The 15,787-nt window shown below is 37.9% G+C and overlaps 2 protein-coding genes across 3 annotated transcripts; both read right to left on the reverse strand.

Moving 5' to 3' along the window:
• Positions 1–734: 734 nt before the first annotated feature.
• On the reverse strand, positions 735–10,006 carry LOC140787809 (uncharacterized). 2 transcript variants are annotated; one of them, XM_073136926.1, is made up of 13 exons: positions 9,496–10,006; positions 8,729–8,955; positions 8,381–8,454; positions 8,029–8,103; positions 7,460–7,821; positions 6,838–6,906; positions 6,665–6,753; positions 3,422–5,755; positions 3,062–3,139; positions 2,795–2,906; positions 1,689–1,739; positions 1,513–1,589; positions 735–1,423 (listed from the first exon to the last, which is right to left on the reverse strand). In XM_073136926.1, the coding sequence occupies exons 1-12, from the start codon at positions 9,826–9,828 to the stop codon at positions 1,539–1,541; spliced, it is 3,855 nt and encodes a 1,284-aa protein (XP_072993027.1). In that variant the 5' UTR covers positions 9,829–10,006; the 3' UTR covers positions 735–1,423; positions 1,513–1,538. The 2 variants fall into 2 exon arrangements, with proteins under 2 accessions (XP_072993027.1, XP_072993020.1); XM_073136919.1 differs by having other exon boundaries at positions 735–1,428.
• Positions 10,007–11,822: 1,816 nt separating this feature from the next.
• LOC140802385 (transcription factor SAC51-like) lies at positions 11,823–15,064 on the reverse strand. The gene is made up of 4 exons (XM_073157896.1): positions 14,748–15,064; positions 13,908–14,409; positions 13,670–13,810; positions 11,823–13,479 (listed from the first exon to the last, which is right to left on the reverse strand). The coding sequence occupies exon 4, from the start codon at positions 13,452–13,454 to the stop codon at positions 12,546–12,548; it is 909 nt and encodes a 302-aa protein (XP_073013997.1). The 5' UTR covers positions 13,455–13,479; positions 13,670–13,810; positions 13,908–14,409; positions 14,748–15,064; the 3' UTR covers positions 11,823–12,545.
• Between the last annotated feature and the right edge of the window lie 723 nt (positions 15,065–15,787).

The raw sequence follows: 15,787 nt of genomic DNA on the forward strand, positions 1-15,787 counted from the left end.
AGAAAAGAACGTGAAACCCGAAAGTTAGGCCATATAACGTAATTTTGTTGACTAATATGCTTTTTTTTACATAATGTGATTTTAAAATCTGTACCGAAAATAAAAACTGAGTATTATAGTCCTTAGATTAAGATTATAAATTTTAGTAAGTTATTGAAATATTTGCCTAGAATTTAACAGCCTCCGAAATTTTTTATCTTATGGGAGCACTATAATATGAGTTTTTAAATATTTCTTAGAAACTCACTTGTTCCTCGGTTGAAGCTTGAAAAGTTTTTATAATTTCCAAAAATGTTGTGGAAATTTTAGCCGGTCAAGCAACAAAGAGTTCTAAGTTTATTTAGCTTTGAGAGAACAAAAACTATGTGAATAAGAATTCAATACTGTTAGACACTAAAGGGATAATGCTCAGAGAATTTTTTTTAAAAAAAATAAAGCTAATATTATACGAGTATTTTTGAATTCAAATCTCGACTACATCAATATTATACGACTATTCTCGAATTTATTTGATTTGTATTTGGTTATTCTATGAGGAGATTACCCTTGCAGAGCCAACAGTCAACATTCATTCTACCTCAGTCAATGACACGCAGTGCACAAACTCATTTCAAAGTTCTGCAGTCTTTCTTCACGGCCCATTATTTCAACAGAGGTGAATCTACTATTACACTGCCATTGTAATAAATTTTGAGTATGCCAAAAGAAAAAGCATATGAAAAGTAGAATTCAACTGCCACTTGAAAGATAAATTAATTGTCTCACAGGAGGTAACACAGGTTACACATTATCCTTTCTCTTCTTACATGAAAATTTAGAGCACTTGCTTTACACAAATGGGAATTTCTACACATTTCTTCCACAAAATTCTTCAACAAGTAGATCTCCTTCGTGTACAAGAATACTGCTTTCTTCCAAAGATCTGTAAAACAATTCTATACAGAGAGATTTTACTTCAACTACACTAGTATCAGTCGTTCATATTAGTTCAATAAACCATAACACTTTATAAAGATCCACATATTTTCACAGAAGGCATACTATACTACAATTTACATAGAATTTAGACGGCCAGGTACTGCAACAAGGGCCGATCGGCAAAAATCTTGGCTTGTAGGAGGCGTCAATTTATCTCCCATTAAGTCAAAAAGTCTCTCAAGTTTATACTGGCCCTGCATTCCACAAAGCACTATTCATGAAGCAAAGTCTGCAACATGGGATGCCATGGAAGCATCTAAAGTGAAGAGGAGCCATGCACCACGAGCAATGGAGGGTCTGCAATGTCCACCTCTCAGTCCTTGTAGAAGCCCCGCCCTCCTCAATTATTAAGCAAATATGCTTAACTTCACTAAATCCAGTGCTTCAAAAATTCACCAATGGAAGAGCAGGACAGCGGCAGAAAAAAATAATAATAATGCACGTCCTGAGCTGTGCCACAAAAGAATACATCATTATTTCAGAAATACTAATATCTGCACAGACTTGGGCAAAATTAACCAGAAAGAAACTCACAAGATATTATCTCAATTAGAGGGCATTCACTCTTTTGTGTATGCCTCCACAAAATCTTTGATTCTTTGCTTAATGCTCTGTGAACATATAGCAACTAAATAAGTATGCATTCATTATTTCGAAAAACAAAATATTCACCAAGGATTATCAAACAATTTTCGAGAATGGAACCGAACCTTCAACTCTTCATGCAACAAGACAAACACCTTCTTCATATGCTTATGTCTCTGCAACCAGAAATCCATGAACTGTCAGATTTACCCAGAGGCTAAAAATATTACTTAACATAGAACCTGTTAAGCATTTCAGATTAAGATGACTTATTGTCCTTCCACCATGACTAGATTAGCTGACATCTACAATAAAAAAATTTAACTTGTACGATTAGTCACTAATGAGGCAAGATGTTCTCTACTATATATATATTACAGGGCAATTCTTACTGCAACTTTAGGTATACAGAATATATTAGTGCAACATTAACTATCGAGTATGAAATATCATAGCATCATCCTTTGCCACTTACATGTCCCCACCTCCTTAACTTCACAAAACATCCTACCATGGAAGTAGTATGAGAACATAGGTTACATGTGCCAAGATGTTCACGACAAGCCTTGATGGACCATCAGATGAACTTAGTCATATGCAAGTTTAGGCATATACATTTCATAGATATATAACAAGTACAATTTTTTTCTGGAAACAACAGAATACATCTCCTTTTCCTATTCAATGACTTCTATCAGCAATTTATGAATTCATACATAGATGTTAATGCAATATAACATAATAACAAACAGTGCGATGAAGTTGGTCAAAGCATAAAGCTTATGGAAATAAGTCCAGCTTCCATGTAGCATCCAACCAAAATAACTGTAATAATAATTTTCTTAATGTATGTTTTAAATGCAAAGCTGGATTTGACTTGAATCCAACTTGCACTTAACTCATTATCAACCTCATTTCTTAAATGTTATCAGATCATGTGTGATGCATTGAAAAATAAGATAAAGAAGAATGAAATCGATACAACAAAACTAGAATCAAAACCGATCAAAATTAACTGAAATGTTTCATTTTTAACAAAGCTGAAACTGAAACTGAAACTTCGAACTATGCTTGTAACAACAAGCATGCACCAAAGTGGAAAAAATCAACATCCACGTGAAAGATAGCTCCTCTATAAAAACTGCCAGCATGTATAGTTACATCCCTAGAAACATTTTGTACAACCAGACAATAGTTTCCTACAACTACATTAGAATATAGAGATGCATACCGCCCCAGACTTGTGATACATGTCTCTAAGCTTCTCCACAATACTGTAATATTCCTTCATATCTCTTCTTTTAGCAAGGTCAAGATCATAACCAACCTTGCGAAAGTCATTCCTGAATGATGTGGGATAATGCATTACATTTATATCATTTTATGAAGCAAGTATACAGATAAAGATTTCATAAAGTTTGGGCACCAAGCAGACTGAAGAAAAAGAGAGAAAAAAAATAAGATGCAGAAAATTGAACAGAAATACAGATAATATTACATTGTTTTCTCCAACTGCTCGTTCAAAGAATAGTAGGCCCCATATTTCTCCTGGTACTCCTGTACATATTCTTTGTATCTGCAAGAGAATTAGATTGTAATTCAGCAGTCAGTCTGCCATGGCTGGAAAGCTAACCGATATTGAAAGCAATAAGCACATGAACATCATATTTAAAGGGAGATTCAACGAAATTCGCACTATGAAGGAAGGGGACAAGCAGCAAATAAAGCTATGGGGCAAATTTTGTCATTGATAAGGTAAGATAAAGGTGTGCAGCTTATTTAAGCACTATCTATTGAATAAATTCAAGCTACTAAAAGTCTAAAACACAATTTCAGGAGCTAACATAGAGATACTTACTGCAGGAAATCTTTTATGGGGCCCTTGAGCTCTGGCTCGTGTTTGTCATATTTTGAGTAAAAGGAATTATCTTCGTCAGAGGAACAATATTTCCTTTGTTTGATATTAACATCATTTTCCATAAAAAAGCTATTCTTACTTCGCTCCACAGATTCTCCAAGTGCATTTGATTTCTGTGGTTTAGATTCTATAGAATTTTTACGACCTTTACCACCATGCTTATTATCATGTTGTGATAACCTGCCAGCAGGGTTTTTCTTATTAGAACCTAATTGATCCTGATTCATTCCCTGGCTTGTTCTTGTCTCATTCTTGCTCAATATTTCTGCTGACCTATCCAAATTTGACATAGCTTCTGAATCAGGATGGTCCACTCTCGAGAAATGCTGATTCTGAGAAAGCACCCTTTGTGGAGGTCTTGAGGTATCCACAAAATCATCTGCTGCCACCCTTCTCTGAAACCCATCCAGGTTCTCTTGAATCCCAGTCCCAGAAGTAGGGGGTGTTAGTTTCTTCTGTTGAACTGTTTTACCAGCAGTTCTTCCCACGTTTATATCAGAATATGAGTTGTCAATAGCAGTCACCTTATTATCCAATGACTTGAAAGAACCTTTTCTCTCAATTTGTCTCTTAGTCCCGTCTGACATGTCACCTACAAGAGGTTCACGAAATTCACCTAATTCAAGATCTGACAGCTCTCTCTGGAGCATGGGTTTCCCATTAATGGGAGACTTTTTAACATCATACATTTGCTTGACTGATGGTTGTCCATTACCTTTGGCTATTCCAATGTATCCACCAGATTTTCCTTCATAGGGATCAGGAATGGATGAAAATTTGTTACCCCAGTCACTTTCCCTGCCGTTTTTGACTAAAAATTTACCATTTATATCATCGCTCTTTGCATCCCTCACAGACTTCTGCCCTTTATCATTTGACACAGAAAGTTTATCGTGTGTTTTTGTGTTTCTCACAGCAGATGCATCAGAGTCACCACGATGCACAGGAAATCCATCAGCATATGTACTGCCTCCTCCAAAGTTCACATAGCTGTTTGGTTTCTGCATACTACCCTTCTTCCTACCATTGAGCTTCTCAATTCTTTGCCTTGACTGCTCACCATCTAAGTTTAAAGCAGCTCGAGAATCTGGACTCTGCTGTAGCCTGTGTAAGTTTCCAGAAGCTACAAGTCTCCCATGATCAGCAGGACTGCAGCCCTGCAAATCAACATCAATATGTCCATCCCTGTCAGAATTATTTGTCTCCTTGTACCAATCCCCTTTTGGTCTATCAGGAGATAAAAAGTGTGAGTTTTCTGATACCGAAGCATCTTTATTTTTACTAAATGACATAAATTCTGCTGAGTTTGCTGCTTTTGGCCTTTTACCACGTTCTGGCTTCTCCGGAAAGTTCTCAGAAACAGAGGTCCTTTTCAACTTGGATTTCGAATTTATTTTGGTCAAGTTTGACAGCTCATGGATAGACCCATCCTTCTGTGTTATTGGTTTCTCATTGATGCTATGCTTCGGAACATGATCTTTTTCATTATTCCCCAAACTTCTACCACTCAACAACTTGCAATCAGCTGGAAGCTCAAGTTGATCATGTGAAAAGGACATTACTCCTTCAGGAAACCTAGAGTTCAATCCACGAAAGTCTAACTGAGTATTCATGTCACTACCAGTTTCAGAGATTTCCACAGCTTTGTCATTGTTGTCCCTATATCTGTTTTCAGTATCTTCAGACGCATGAACCATCTCGTCACCCCTTTCATAATCATTCGGATCTAGATGTGGTGATGCAATTTTCCTCTCTCGAGTATTTCTCAAATCATTGTAGTCATTCCCACCTTCAGATATTCTGCAGACTCTAGGTGAAGGAGATAAGTTTAAGTCAGATGCCACTGTTTTACGCTCTGTCACATCTTTATCATCATCACTCGTTGTAATATCCACAACCACATCAGACCCCTCTTTGCTGCTAGAGGAACCATCACTCTCACTATCACTGCTGCTTGCACTACCACTTCCAACAGGGCTTCTACTTTTGCTTCTACTTTGACTTTCACTATCACTCCCACTGTCACTGCTATCACTTTCACTCTCACTTTCACTTCCACTCTCACTTGAGCTGCAGGCCCTTCCGTCACTGTCATTATCCACTGTCTTACCACCGACAGGATCTAGGGACTGCTCTCCGTCAATCTGTTCAAAGAGATCTAATTCTTCTTCTACATTTGAGCTTAACTGAGCTTTCTCCTCAATCTTTTCACTAGCGGCTTGCTGTTTGTTTGATTCTGCAACTGATGTGTTATAAGTTGCATTGTCCGGAGAGCTGCAAATAGAGGTACTCATTACAAATATTATAAGTTGCAATTTGCACATTTTCAAAGTCAGTTCCCCTGTTATAGTAATATTAAAATCACCAATTACTCCAAAAGTTAAAATACATAGTCTTATCCAGAGGCCTTCAACACAATAAGCATTGGCACATCAAACCAAGAAGCCATAGTGAAGCCTATGCTGCACGAAATTATGGGATTGTATGACTGTACAAACACATGTCTCAATATATGTATTAAAGCATTAAGAAAATGACCAGTAAATTTAGACGCTGGAACATACCTGATATAATGAGCTATTAACATAATAATTTAATAAATAATAGCTGTCCATTAAACCACACTAAGCATTTGTCCAATCGATATATCATAAGAAATATTGATGGAAAAAAGTTGTCTTGTATCACAGATTTAAACAAGTGTTTTCCATCTACTTAGCGAGATGATACAGTCATACAGTACAATGAAGTGACTTAAAAATGGAGAGAAGAAATAGTGTTACTACACATGATATTATTTAATTAACAGAAGGTGTGGTTCTTAAAAACTAATATGAAGGTTCGTCAAGAATGAATCTGGAGGAACTTAAGGGGAGAGGAACAAAACTAAATATAGTTGAAAAAGAACGCTAGAACAGTTAAAATCAACGAAACATGAGGTGGATATATTGGATACTGAATGAGGAGAATATAATCATAAGCAGAAGTATTCACTTATTTCAAACAATAAGAATACAATAAAACAGTAAAATGTGATGCTTGCAAAAGCAATAGATATCACCCAGAGCAACTAGCAACAGAAACTAAAGAGACAATCCATAACAAGATCTCATCTCCAAGTCAATAAACCAAGAAAATAATGTATGTTGATAACACAATTTTTTCTTTTTTTGAAAGTAGTACCTTCTACAGTCAGATGGATCTCTTTTAGAACTTTCCACTTCTGCTCCAGGTTTTAAATAATAGCTTCCTGATATGTGGAGAGTTGCAATCTGATGTAATATAAAAGAAAAAAGTTAATCTCTAGAATTGATACTGTCCTGTGCTTGACTTCTAGAAAACTATATGTTACTTACAGTTTTTAAGATACTCTCAATCTTTTTTCCAGGGTTTGAAATTCTTTCTCCAACAGCCTTTTCCAAATCCTGAAAATATGTTAATAAATGTGGTGAACAAAATTGCGAAAAGATGACATCGAGTAAATTAGCTTTTTTCACAGGTGGCAACAAAGCACATCAGAGCTTGAGTATCATGATCTCCATAATTCTAAGAATTTAACATGGGAAGACAAGTATTTCAAGGATAGGGTAAAACTTGGGGAAAATAAGAATAATCACACCAAAATAAATTTGATATGATGCGCGAGTTTGCACATGTACTCAATATAGGTCGGTGCTGGATTATATATATATATATATATAATCCAGCACAAGTATATATATATATATATATAGCATAAGTATATTTCAATCATCCATCACATGCCATGTCTCCAGTAATATTCCAAAAAAATGAGGATGTATCTGGTCAGTTTGATGAATGAGCAACCTATAAGTATCATCCTTAGTTTGGGTCACAGTAACAAAACTATATTTCTTGAGAATATATAATGCAAGGCTAAACCTAGTCCCAATTAAATTTAGAATGGCAAGAACACACAGGACTACCAGACCATGATATGTGGGAAAAGATGAATACCTTTAAGCTCATCCCTTTCGGGTTTTCTGCAAGCAAATTAATCAAAATGCTTCGCAAATCTTTTGGCTTGTCACCAATGTAAGTTGAATGACCACTTATCCGGTGCTTGACTCCATGGGCTGTCACACTAGGTGCTTCTTTCTCAAAGTTGCTTGCTTCATCTCTATTTATGTTTAAAGAGATAATATCATCATTATTTGAACCTCTGAAGGCTGTGCCAGTCGCAATAGGGGATGCTGAAGTGCCAGGTCCAGACTGCTCAAGAGGGGAAGGTATTGGAGACACGGAAGTAAAGCCTTTAGCAACGTTATTTGACAATGCTCCCTTCTTGGAAACAGATTTTGAGGAAGCAATAATGGGAGCTGAAGAAAAGAAAAGGGGTAGGAGATGACATTTAACAAACCAATTTCAACAAGAAAAGGTAGACCAAGAAATAAGATTGCACCTTCAAAAAATAAGCACAAATGGAAACTGATGCTCTTACTGAGTTCCAAATAAATAGTGTGACATCTAATATACTTTTAAAAAAAATATGATAATTTTTTGATTTCATGACCAAGAAAACAAACCTTGACTTGGTTCAACTTTTCTCTTCTTAAAGTAAAGCTCCTTCTTATGCTTCCAGCTCATCCTCCGCATATTTCCTAGAAGGTATCATCAAAATAAGTGCTTTTACAGAAGTAAGTTAGAAATCTAAACATCAGGTGGGGGCGGGGCATTGACTAGGCACGACCATAGTAGTGGTCAATAAGAATAGTGTGATTAGCATAATATTATCTGTTAGATAAAGTAAAGTGAAATTCTAATAGCACGTTTATAACCACTATTCCACTTGTTATAAGAAATCTGCTACTGACACTCTCAAAAAGTTACCATAAAACTCAAGAGCAGGAAGTATATAAGAAATCTTACTGTACTCACCCTCAACTGCTGCCGCAGCCATTGACTTAGCCTGACTTTTGACAGAGGGATTTGCAGGGTCTAACACAATTGCTCTGTCACAAGTAGAGGAAAAATTAAACCGAGAGAAAAAATACAAACATAAGTGAATAAGAAAAAGCTATGCAGCCATCATAACGTAATTCATTGTTATCCAACAGCTCAATTTTTTGGAAAAATGATTACTCATTATGGTATAAGAGCAGGAAAATATTTAAGTAACAGCTTTTGATGCATAGGAAATATCTAAAACATGAGATAAGTGAAGATCCACCAAAAAAGAAATTATTGTTGACAACAAAAGTGGAAGATTAGATTTATATAGCTTACTTTCGAGATTTAGATAGCCGCTCAGCCTCTTCTGAACGCATTTTGACATGGTTCTTGGTAGACTCATCCAGAATCCTCTGTACATTCAGCTTGCGCCAAGCAGACCCACATTCAACAAGCAATCCATTTCCATCTTCTCCGTTCCGATGTTCTTCATAGATATCACATAAATCACCAAGCTCCCGTGACCATGTGAATTGGAATTCCTTACCATCGACATCTATGACCTGATATAAAGACGAATAAAATCTTATTTTCCTAATTGATTAAACCAAGGAGGAAAAATGATGTTATATGTCTAAGAACTATACTAAATAGCCAAGCATGATTTGGAACTGTTAAAATGTTATTGAAAAATATCCACATTGATACAATCTCAACGCTCACAATCTTTTCTTGGTAAAGCATTTCTTTCAATCTCTAAGTTGGCAACTCTACCCATTCTTATAGTTCTAACTTAAAATGACATCTAAACTAACACGAACAGTTTTCTGAATCTTTAAAGGACACCTTCTTGTATCATATATATCTCTGTCCAATATGTTCATACTTACATATGATAATTCATTCATATAGCTGATAGCATGCAGCAAGCACATTTCAAGTAAACCCCTCTTTGTCTCCCTTTCTCCTCTCACACACCTTCCATCCACATAAAGTTATATCTTTACCCACATTAACATAATGCTACCACCACAAAGTAAATGCATCCTAGAATATCGAAATTCAAATAAAAATGAAAAGAAAAGTGGATGAAATCGGCTTACGTTTCCCGAAGAGTTATTCAAATTGGAATCGAACTTGATTCTAGCGACACTTCCCTGGGCCTCAGCGCGCCTGATCTCCTCGACTAGGTCGGGCGCTAGTCTTATGATTGCCGCGAAATCAAGCGATCCCCCCGATTCGAGCCTAAAGGATTCATCCCGGCCAGGCGCTGCCGCGCCGCCGCGTCCACGGGACGCTGCGGATTGGGGACCACCGATCGGGACGCGTGCGCCGCCCCCCGCTGCGGGACGATTCACGTGCGGCGGCGGAAGCGGCCGCTTGCCGCCGCCACGACCGCCGCCCCCACCTCCCCCGCCTCTCCCAAGCTTGAACATGGCCGGAAGCTATTGCAGCGTCGCCGCGAGGACGGGAGAGAGAAGAAAAAAGCGAGGGTTTTTATTTCGGATTCGCGGAAAAATAAGAGTTACAAGTACTGGTTACTTGTAATTATGGCCGGCTGGGTGCGGATACGTGGACTTGAGTTTGAGGCAGATGAAATTGCCATTTAAACCTAATTACATTTGAGAGTTGCGAGCGAGATATATGCTGGCTTTTGGTAATTTCGTGGAAGTGATAGTTTAGTATCTTAAACTAGGTTAAAATAGGAGAAAGGATACAAGGATTTGAACATTGTTTTAGTTGGAAGAATAGCAAATATAAATAATTGGATCTTTCAATCCTAATTTTTCTTTCCTTTTAAGAAACGGAACTTTCGACCCTAAACTTTAAGTTTTCTCTCCGGTAAGTTGCAATATTGTTCCACAAACCTTACTCTCTTTTTCTTTTTTCTTTTGAAAACTCGTAGGTTGAAATAATTTATTAACTTTCAATAATATATAGTTTGATACAATAAAAAAAGAAGTTGGGCTAGAAGTTGGACCACAACAGAAATAATAAAGAGTGAAATATAGTATTAAAAATTTTATAAGAGCAAAGAGCCTCGAGTTAATCTATAGATTCTATCAAACTAGCATCACAAGACATAACCTGAATCAAAGGACGAAGGAAATTTGAAAAATTGCCGACCAAGAAAGGAAAATAAAAAAAAAATCTAAACAATTATAACATGCAACGAGGCTAAATTACAAAAATAAATTAACATAAAATCCTACAAAAATGCATTATGCTTGGATCTAACCAAGGCACTGGCAAATACAAGCTGCAATCGTGGCCGAGAAGGAGAGGGAGGATGAGAGAGGCACAAATATAGCTACCAAAGAACATATTAATTGGCGTGATGAGAGAAAGATGGCAGTGGTACAAAACATGACATGTTAAAGGGAGAATAACGATGGCATAAAAATAAAAAAAAACTGGGCAATGAGAGAGCACTCCACCGACCCCAAAATCCCTACCAACACTAAGGGGCAGGAGAGTGGTGCATGGAGGTGGAGCGATGGTAACGTCAACGAGTGGTGTAGGGTGGGAACAACATGATAAACAACATCTATGGTAGTAAATAGAGCCTGGTGGTGGCAGAGCGGCAAGAGGAGGCACAAAAGTGATGAGAGGAGCATAAAAAGACAAAATGAGATGGCACAATGAAGCGATAGAATGGCGAGAGAAGGTGCAAAGTTGCAGATTATTGTTGGATGATGGCAAGTGCTAAAAAGGAGCACATCACAAGCTAGCTAGCTGGCTTGACTGCAGGAAGAAGAAGAGGGGTGCAGCACGATTAGATCCCTCTGAATAGAGAGCAGACTAAGCAAGCGGAGAGAAGAAAAATTATAGAGCTGGATCAAGTCCACTAATAGACTTGGGTTCTCAGATTGAAAAGATAAGGATAGAAAAGAAGGAAAATAAGATAAGAGAAAAGAAAGAAGAGATAAGAAAAGAAAATGGAGGAAGATGGAGAAGAATAGAAAAAAGACTCAAAAGGGAGGAAAATCTCTCCCTTCTCTTAGCCTATGGTCGGGGGCTATAGAGAAAATCCATTGAGGAGAGAGGAGAAGAAGCGACCAAACTCTGGAAAAGTTAGGACAGGCATTAGAAAAAAAAAGTGTAACTTGATCTCATTCCCTACCTTGTTTTATTTATTTTATTTATTTTTTGATCCCTCAGCATTGTTATCAAGTTCTCTACCATCAAATGAAGAGTTAAAAGAGTATAATTAACTCGAGTTTTATCCTCCCTTCTCAGTTAAAGAGAGAGTAGTATCCCATGAACAACTAATGAAGTCTGGGCTAGTTCTATATGCGCCGAAATAAGGCCCATCACGAATACGATATCACAATGTTTAACATGGACCAAGCCCAACTGTGATGATGGGCCAATACGTTTAAAGGAAAGATGTAAGATAAAGATGACATGGATCTCAGCAAAATCTCTCGCAAACAATGTCAACATCAATAAGCAGATGTCACTTAAACAAATGTGGAGCCATCACAAAGACACAAAGGCCCCTCATCTCATCCCACCCAGGTTCCCCACATCCAAACAACTCACATCAAAGAGTAGAGTAGAGACCACAAACCCCATTCCTATTGTTTCAAAAGAGATGTGATGCATATCATATGATATAACAAATCCATTACACCCCATGCAGAGACTAATAATAGAGTGAGTCCACACCTGCTCTAGTGCTCTGCTCCCCCCTCCCCTCCCCATGTCAAAAGAGAAAAAAGAATAATCCTCCCACAAACCTCCAGGAAATCATGAAAAGGATCACCGAGATCCTATGGCTCCCCACCCACTAACCCATCAGAGATTCGTGGTACACCAGCACACCTAACCTGCGCGCGTGCGCACGCCCAACTCCATCCATATCCACTGCCTCTCTCTTCTCTGCCATCATAAACTTTTGAGTCAAAAAGCTACTGTCCAATATATACATCTCTTTCTTCTTTTTCTTTCTTCTTTGTGATCAAACTGAAGCCTTGCCCTTTTCTATTCGCTTTATTGGACAATCATATAACCTCTTGTAGGCTAGAGAAGAGGGAGGAGCTCACTTGCCATGCATATGCAACTGTTAACTCTAGTGCTGCTATTGCTAATAATACCACTTTTCTATGTAATATAAACATTATAACTAGTAATGGAGATGCTGGTGGGGCTATACTGCAGTACTAGCTCCCAACGCCTTAGCTTTATGCTTGAGAGATTTCAAGTAGCTAATGGCCTCGTCCAGGATGGTTGCTGTGTCTTTGCCCTTTACCCCTGGAATGATCCCACAAAGCAAACCGACCGTTTCTTGAATCCTTTCCCTCTTCATCCGCTTGTTTTGGTGGTTGGTATAGCTGAGTATCTCCTCTTGTTCTCCAATTTCTCCATTCCTACCTCCTCCAACACAGCTTGACTCAGTGTCATCGTCCTCGCAGTAGTGGGCTCTTGCAGAGCTCGCAGTGTCCACAAGTGATTCATCAATATCTGAATTAAATCTTCTCTTCTTCTTTGCTGGCAAAGAAGAGCTTGCGACCTCCTCATTGCTTCTCGCCGCAGTTATCTCTGCTGGGGAGTGCCCCGTGCTAGCTTCTTCATCTTCTGCATAGTCCTCAGAGCCTGAATAGAGAAGTGCATCAATTTCATCTGTGTCCTCGTGCATCTCCTTATTATCATTGCCATTTGTGACATTGGTTCCATTGCTACCCTGAATGTCTATGATTGAACTCAATAGCCCCTGGCCCTGGTTCATCAAGTGGGGGGTTGGAGAACTAAAGATTAAGCTCGTTTGGTCACCAGAATGATCAAACACCATCAACCTCTTAGCAATTCCATGCAGCCCATATGTGGGCATTGACGGTGCAACAAGGCCTGAAATTGGCACTTGAAACCCCGGAAACGGTACAGCTGAATTACCTGAGAAAGCAAGTTCATAAGGATTGGATTTTGCTGGAAGCACCATTGAATTGGCATTCTGCTGCAGGATGACCGGCGGTGGCCGAAGATTCCTCATGTAGTTGAAGCTACTAGATCCCCATGCTGGATGAGGTAAACAGTACCGAGGATCAAGATCCTTCCCCATCAAAATTTGCTATCAAAACAATCACCTGCAAACAAACAAAGTAACCAATTGGTTTATAGCATAAATCAATACTTGCAAAGTTCTTTTTTTTTTTTTGTGACACAAGGCCAAAGCCTGCTTCATTGAAACATATAAATTAATCTCCCTCCCAGAGATTAACAAAACACCCATGAATTCTGTAAAGTTATACCATCAAAGAAGAAGAAGAAGCATACCCGATGAATTTTGTAATAAGACTGAACAATTTCCACACAAATGTCTTTCAGAAACTACAAAAGTTCCAGCTTTATTTGATGAAGCATAAGAGGTAAGTTAAACTACGTGACAGGCTTGAGAAGATGGCGGAAGTACTCAGCCTGGGGAATAAGACAACACGAGACAATTTGCAATTAAGGAAAATATTCAATCTTCGATACAGAGGAAAAAAAGTTCTTTCTTTCTTCCCATCTTTACCTGGCAATCCTGCAATAGTTGGAAACAAGCTATGATCCTAACAACTATTGTGGCACTACCAACGATTCCATTCTCGTGCTTTAATGCTCGGAATCTCGTCTGCGTCGCTGCTTGGCACACCATCACTACTCCTTTTCCCCTTGTAAATCAACCCGGTGTACAGAAAACCAAGAGGATCTTGAAGAAGTACAGATGTGAACGAAACCAATAGGATTCGGATACTAAAATTTACACAAGACGAGATCAGGGAATCCTACCAAATGAAATAAACTAAAACTTTTTTTCTTCTATTTCTTCTTACACCGTAGTGTTCAATTGATTTCAATGGAGAAAAAAGAAAAAGAAAAAAAGGGCTTTGCTTTGGTAGACTGGAAGAAGAGGGTAGAACGATAGAAGAGAAGTAGAGTTACAGAATAACCCTGCAATATAAGTTCAAGGAAATAACTCTTCGGAAGACATCAACAGAGAGGCTCAACCACCGCATGCTGGAGTGACTAATGCCCTGCAACAGCAATTATCTACATTAGAAAACGCGGAAATTTCATTCAGAAGAAAGGAAAAATATATATTTATAGGAGAATCTTTGGCTATCAAACATTTGAAAGCAAATCAAATCGTACAAAGAAAAATCCGCAAGAAATCTAGAGATAACAGCAGTGATTACAAAAAAAAAAAACCCATCCATGTAAAGAGTCAGAGGAACGCAGATTGAAGAAGGCAAATGTTCGAGCATGAGCATGGGATTCACGATAACTCCGAGGAAACTACATAAACCTCAGAGATCGCTCTAACTTACACCTAAATTTATCAAAGAAAAGGTCGATTTAGAGCGAGAAAAACCTTAGAGATATCTTCACCGTATGCCAATAGAAAGAACCCAAAAGCCAACACCACTCGCAGATCGGGAATCGAGCTCGAAGCAAAGAGGAAAGATCGCCGAAAGGGAGCGGAAACCGAAGCAAGTAGAGAAGAGCTGAACACAGAGGAGAGGAGGCACCGGAGAGGTAGGGGGATTTTTATCGGCTTTCTCTGACGAAAATACCCTCATTATGTCGATGAAATTACTACTACTTTCAGTGTGAATTTGTTGTTATATCTCGGGGAACCATCTACCCTTGGACGCCAGGGAGTTTGAACTAATCAATTAATGAGGATGTGATCTAATTATTGAATTAAATAACACTTTAATAACCACCAATTACAACAAATTTTTTTTTATAAAAAAAATAAAAGTATACAAACATGGCCTTAGAAGTGGAATTCCTGCATCACTGAGTAACTTCTCTTTGCCACTTTAATTGATTATAATTAGATGGCCATGATTAATTATTGAGATAGACAACAGATAGAGTAGTATAATGTGAACTAATTGGTATGATTTAATCTCTCTAATCAATGCACCTCACCATCTCCCACTCCATTTTCTCTCTATTTTATTTTATTTTTTTGGAGGGGGAAAAAATAGAAGCTTAAGTTAAGTTGGTAGAGAAATATATATTATTAACATGGTCAACAAATCCTTGAGAAAAATATAATATAAAATTCTTCATTGATGTGAGAAAGATTTTGGGGATTTGATTCCCTAAAGGTAAATGGAGACATGGCAATGGCCAACCCATGGAATATTTAAAGCAGGAGGGTAGAATACACAAGGGAGAATATAAAAAAAATTGGCAAAAGTACGCATGTATGCATGCCTATGGTATCAAAACCTCCCCCCAAATCTTGAGTACTCTGAGAGGAAGATTTGCTCACTAATAAAGTATTAATCTCTCTAATATTATACTCCTAACTTTAGTCTTAGCCCCTCTTTTGTTTAGAGTGAAGGGAACAAAAGCAAGGGGGAGTCAAGATAGCTCCCTCCCTCCCTTGAGGTCTAA

The sequence above is a fragment of the Typha latifolia genome, chromosome 1 (assembly GCF_019914945.1).
Source record: "Typha latifolia isolate L0001 chromosome 1, TyphaL0001v2, whole genome shotgun sequence".
Classification (NCBI taxonomy): domain Eukaryota; kingdom Viridiplantae; phylum Streptophyta; class Magnoliopsida; order Poales; family Typhaceae; genus Typha; species Typha latifolia.

What these genes read in the sequence shown, in the direction of transcription:
- LOC140787809 (XM_073136926.1), bottom strand. Translation starts at nt 9,828, where the DNA reads ATGTTCAAGCTTGGGAGAGGCGGGGGAGGTGGGGGCGGCGGTCGTGGC. An exon ending in CGAAAGGGATGAGCTTAAAG is followed by an intron (nt 6,907 to 7,459) that starts GTATTCATCTTT and finishes ACATATTTTCAG; the next exon opens with GATTTGGAAAAGGCTGTTGG. An exon ending in GATCCATCTGACTGTAGAAG is followed by an intron (nt 5,756 to 6,664) that starts GTACTACTTTCA and finishes CTCTATTTGCAG; the next exon opens with CTCTCCGGACAATGCAACTT.
- LOC140802385 (XM_073157896.1), bottom strand. Translation starts at nt 13,454, where the DNA reads ATGGGGAAGGATCTTGATCCTCGGTACTGTTTACCTCATCCAGCATGG.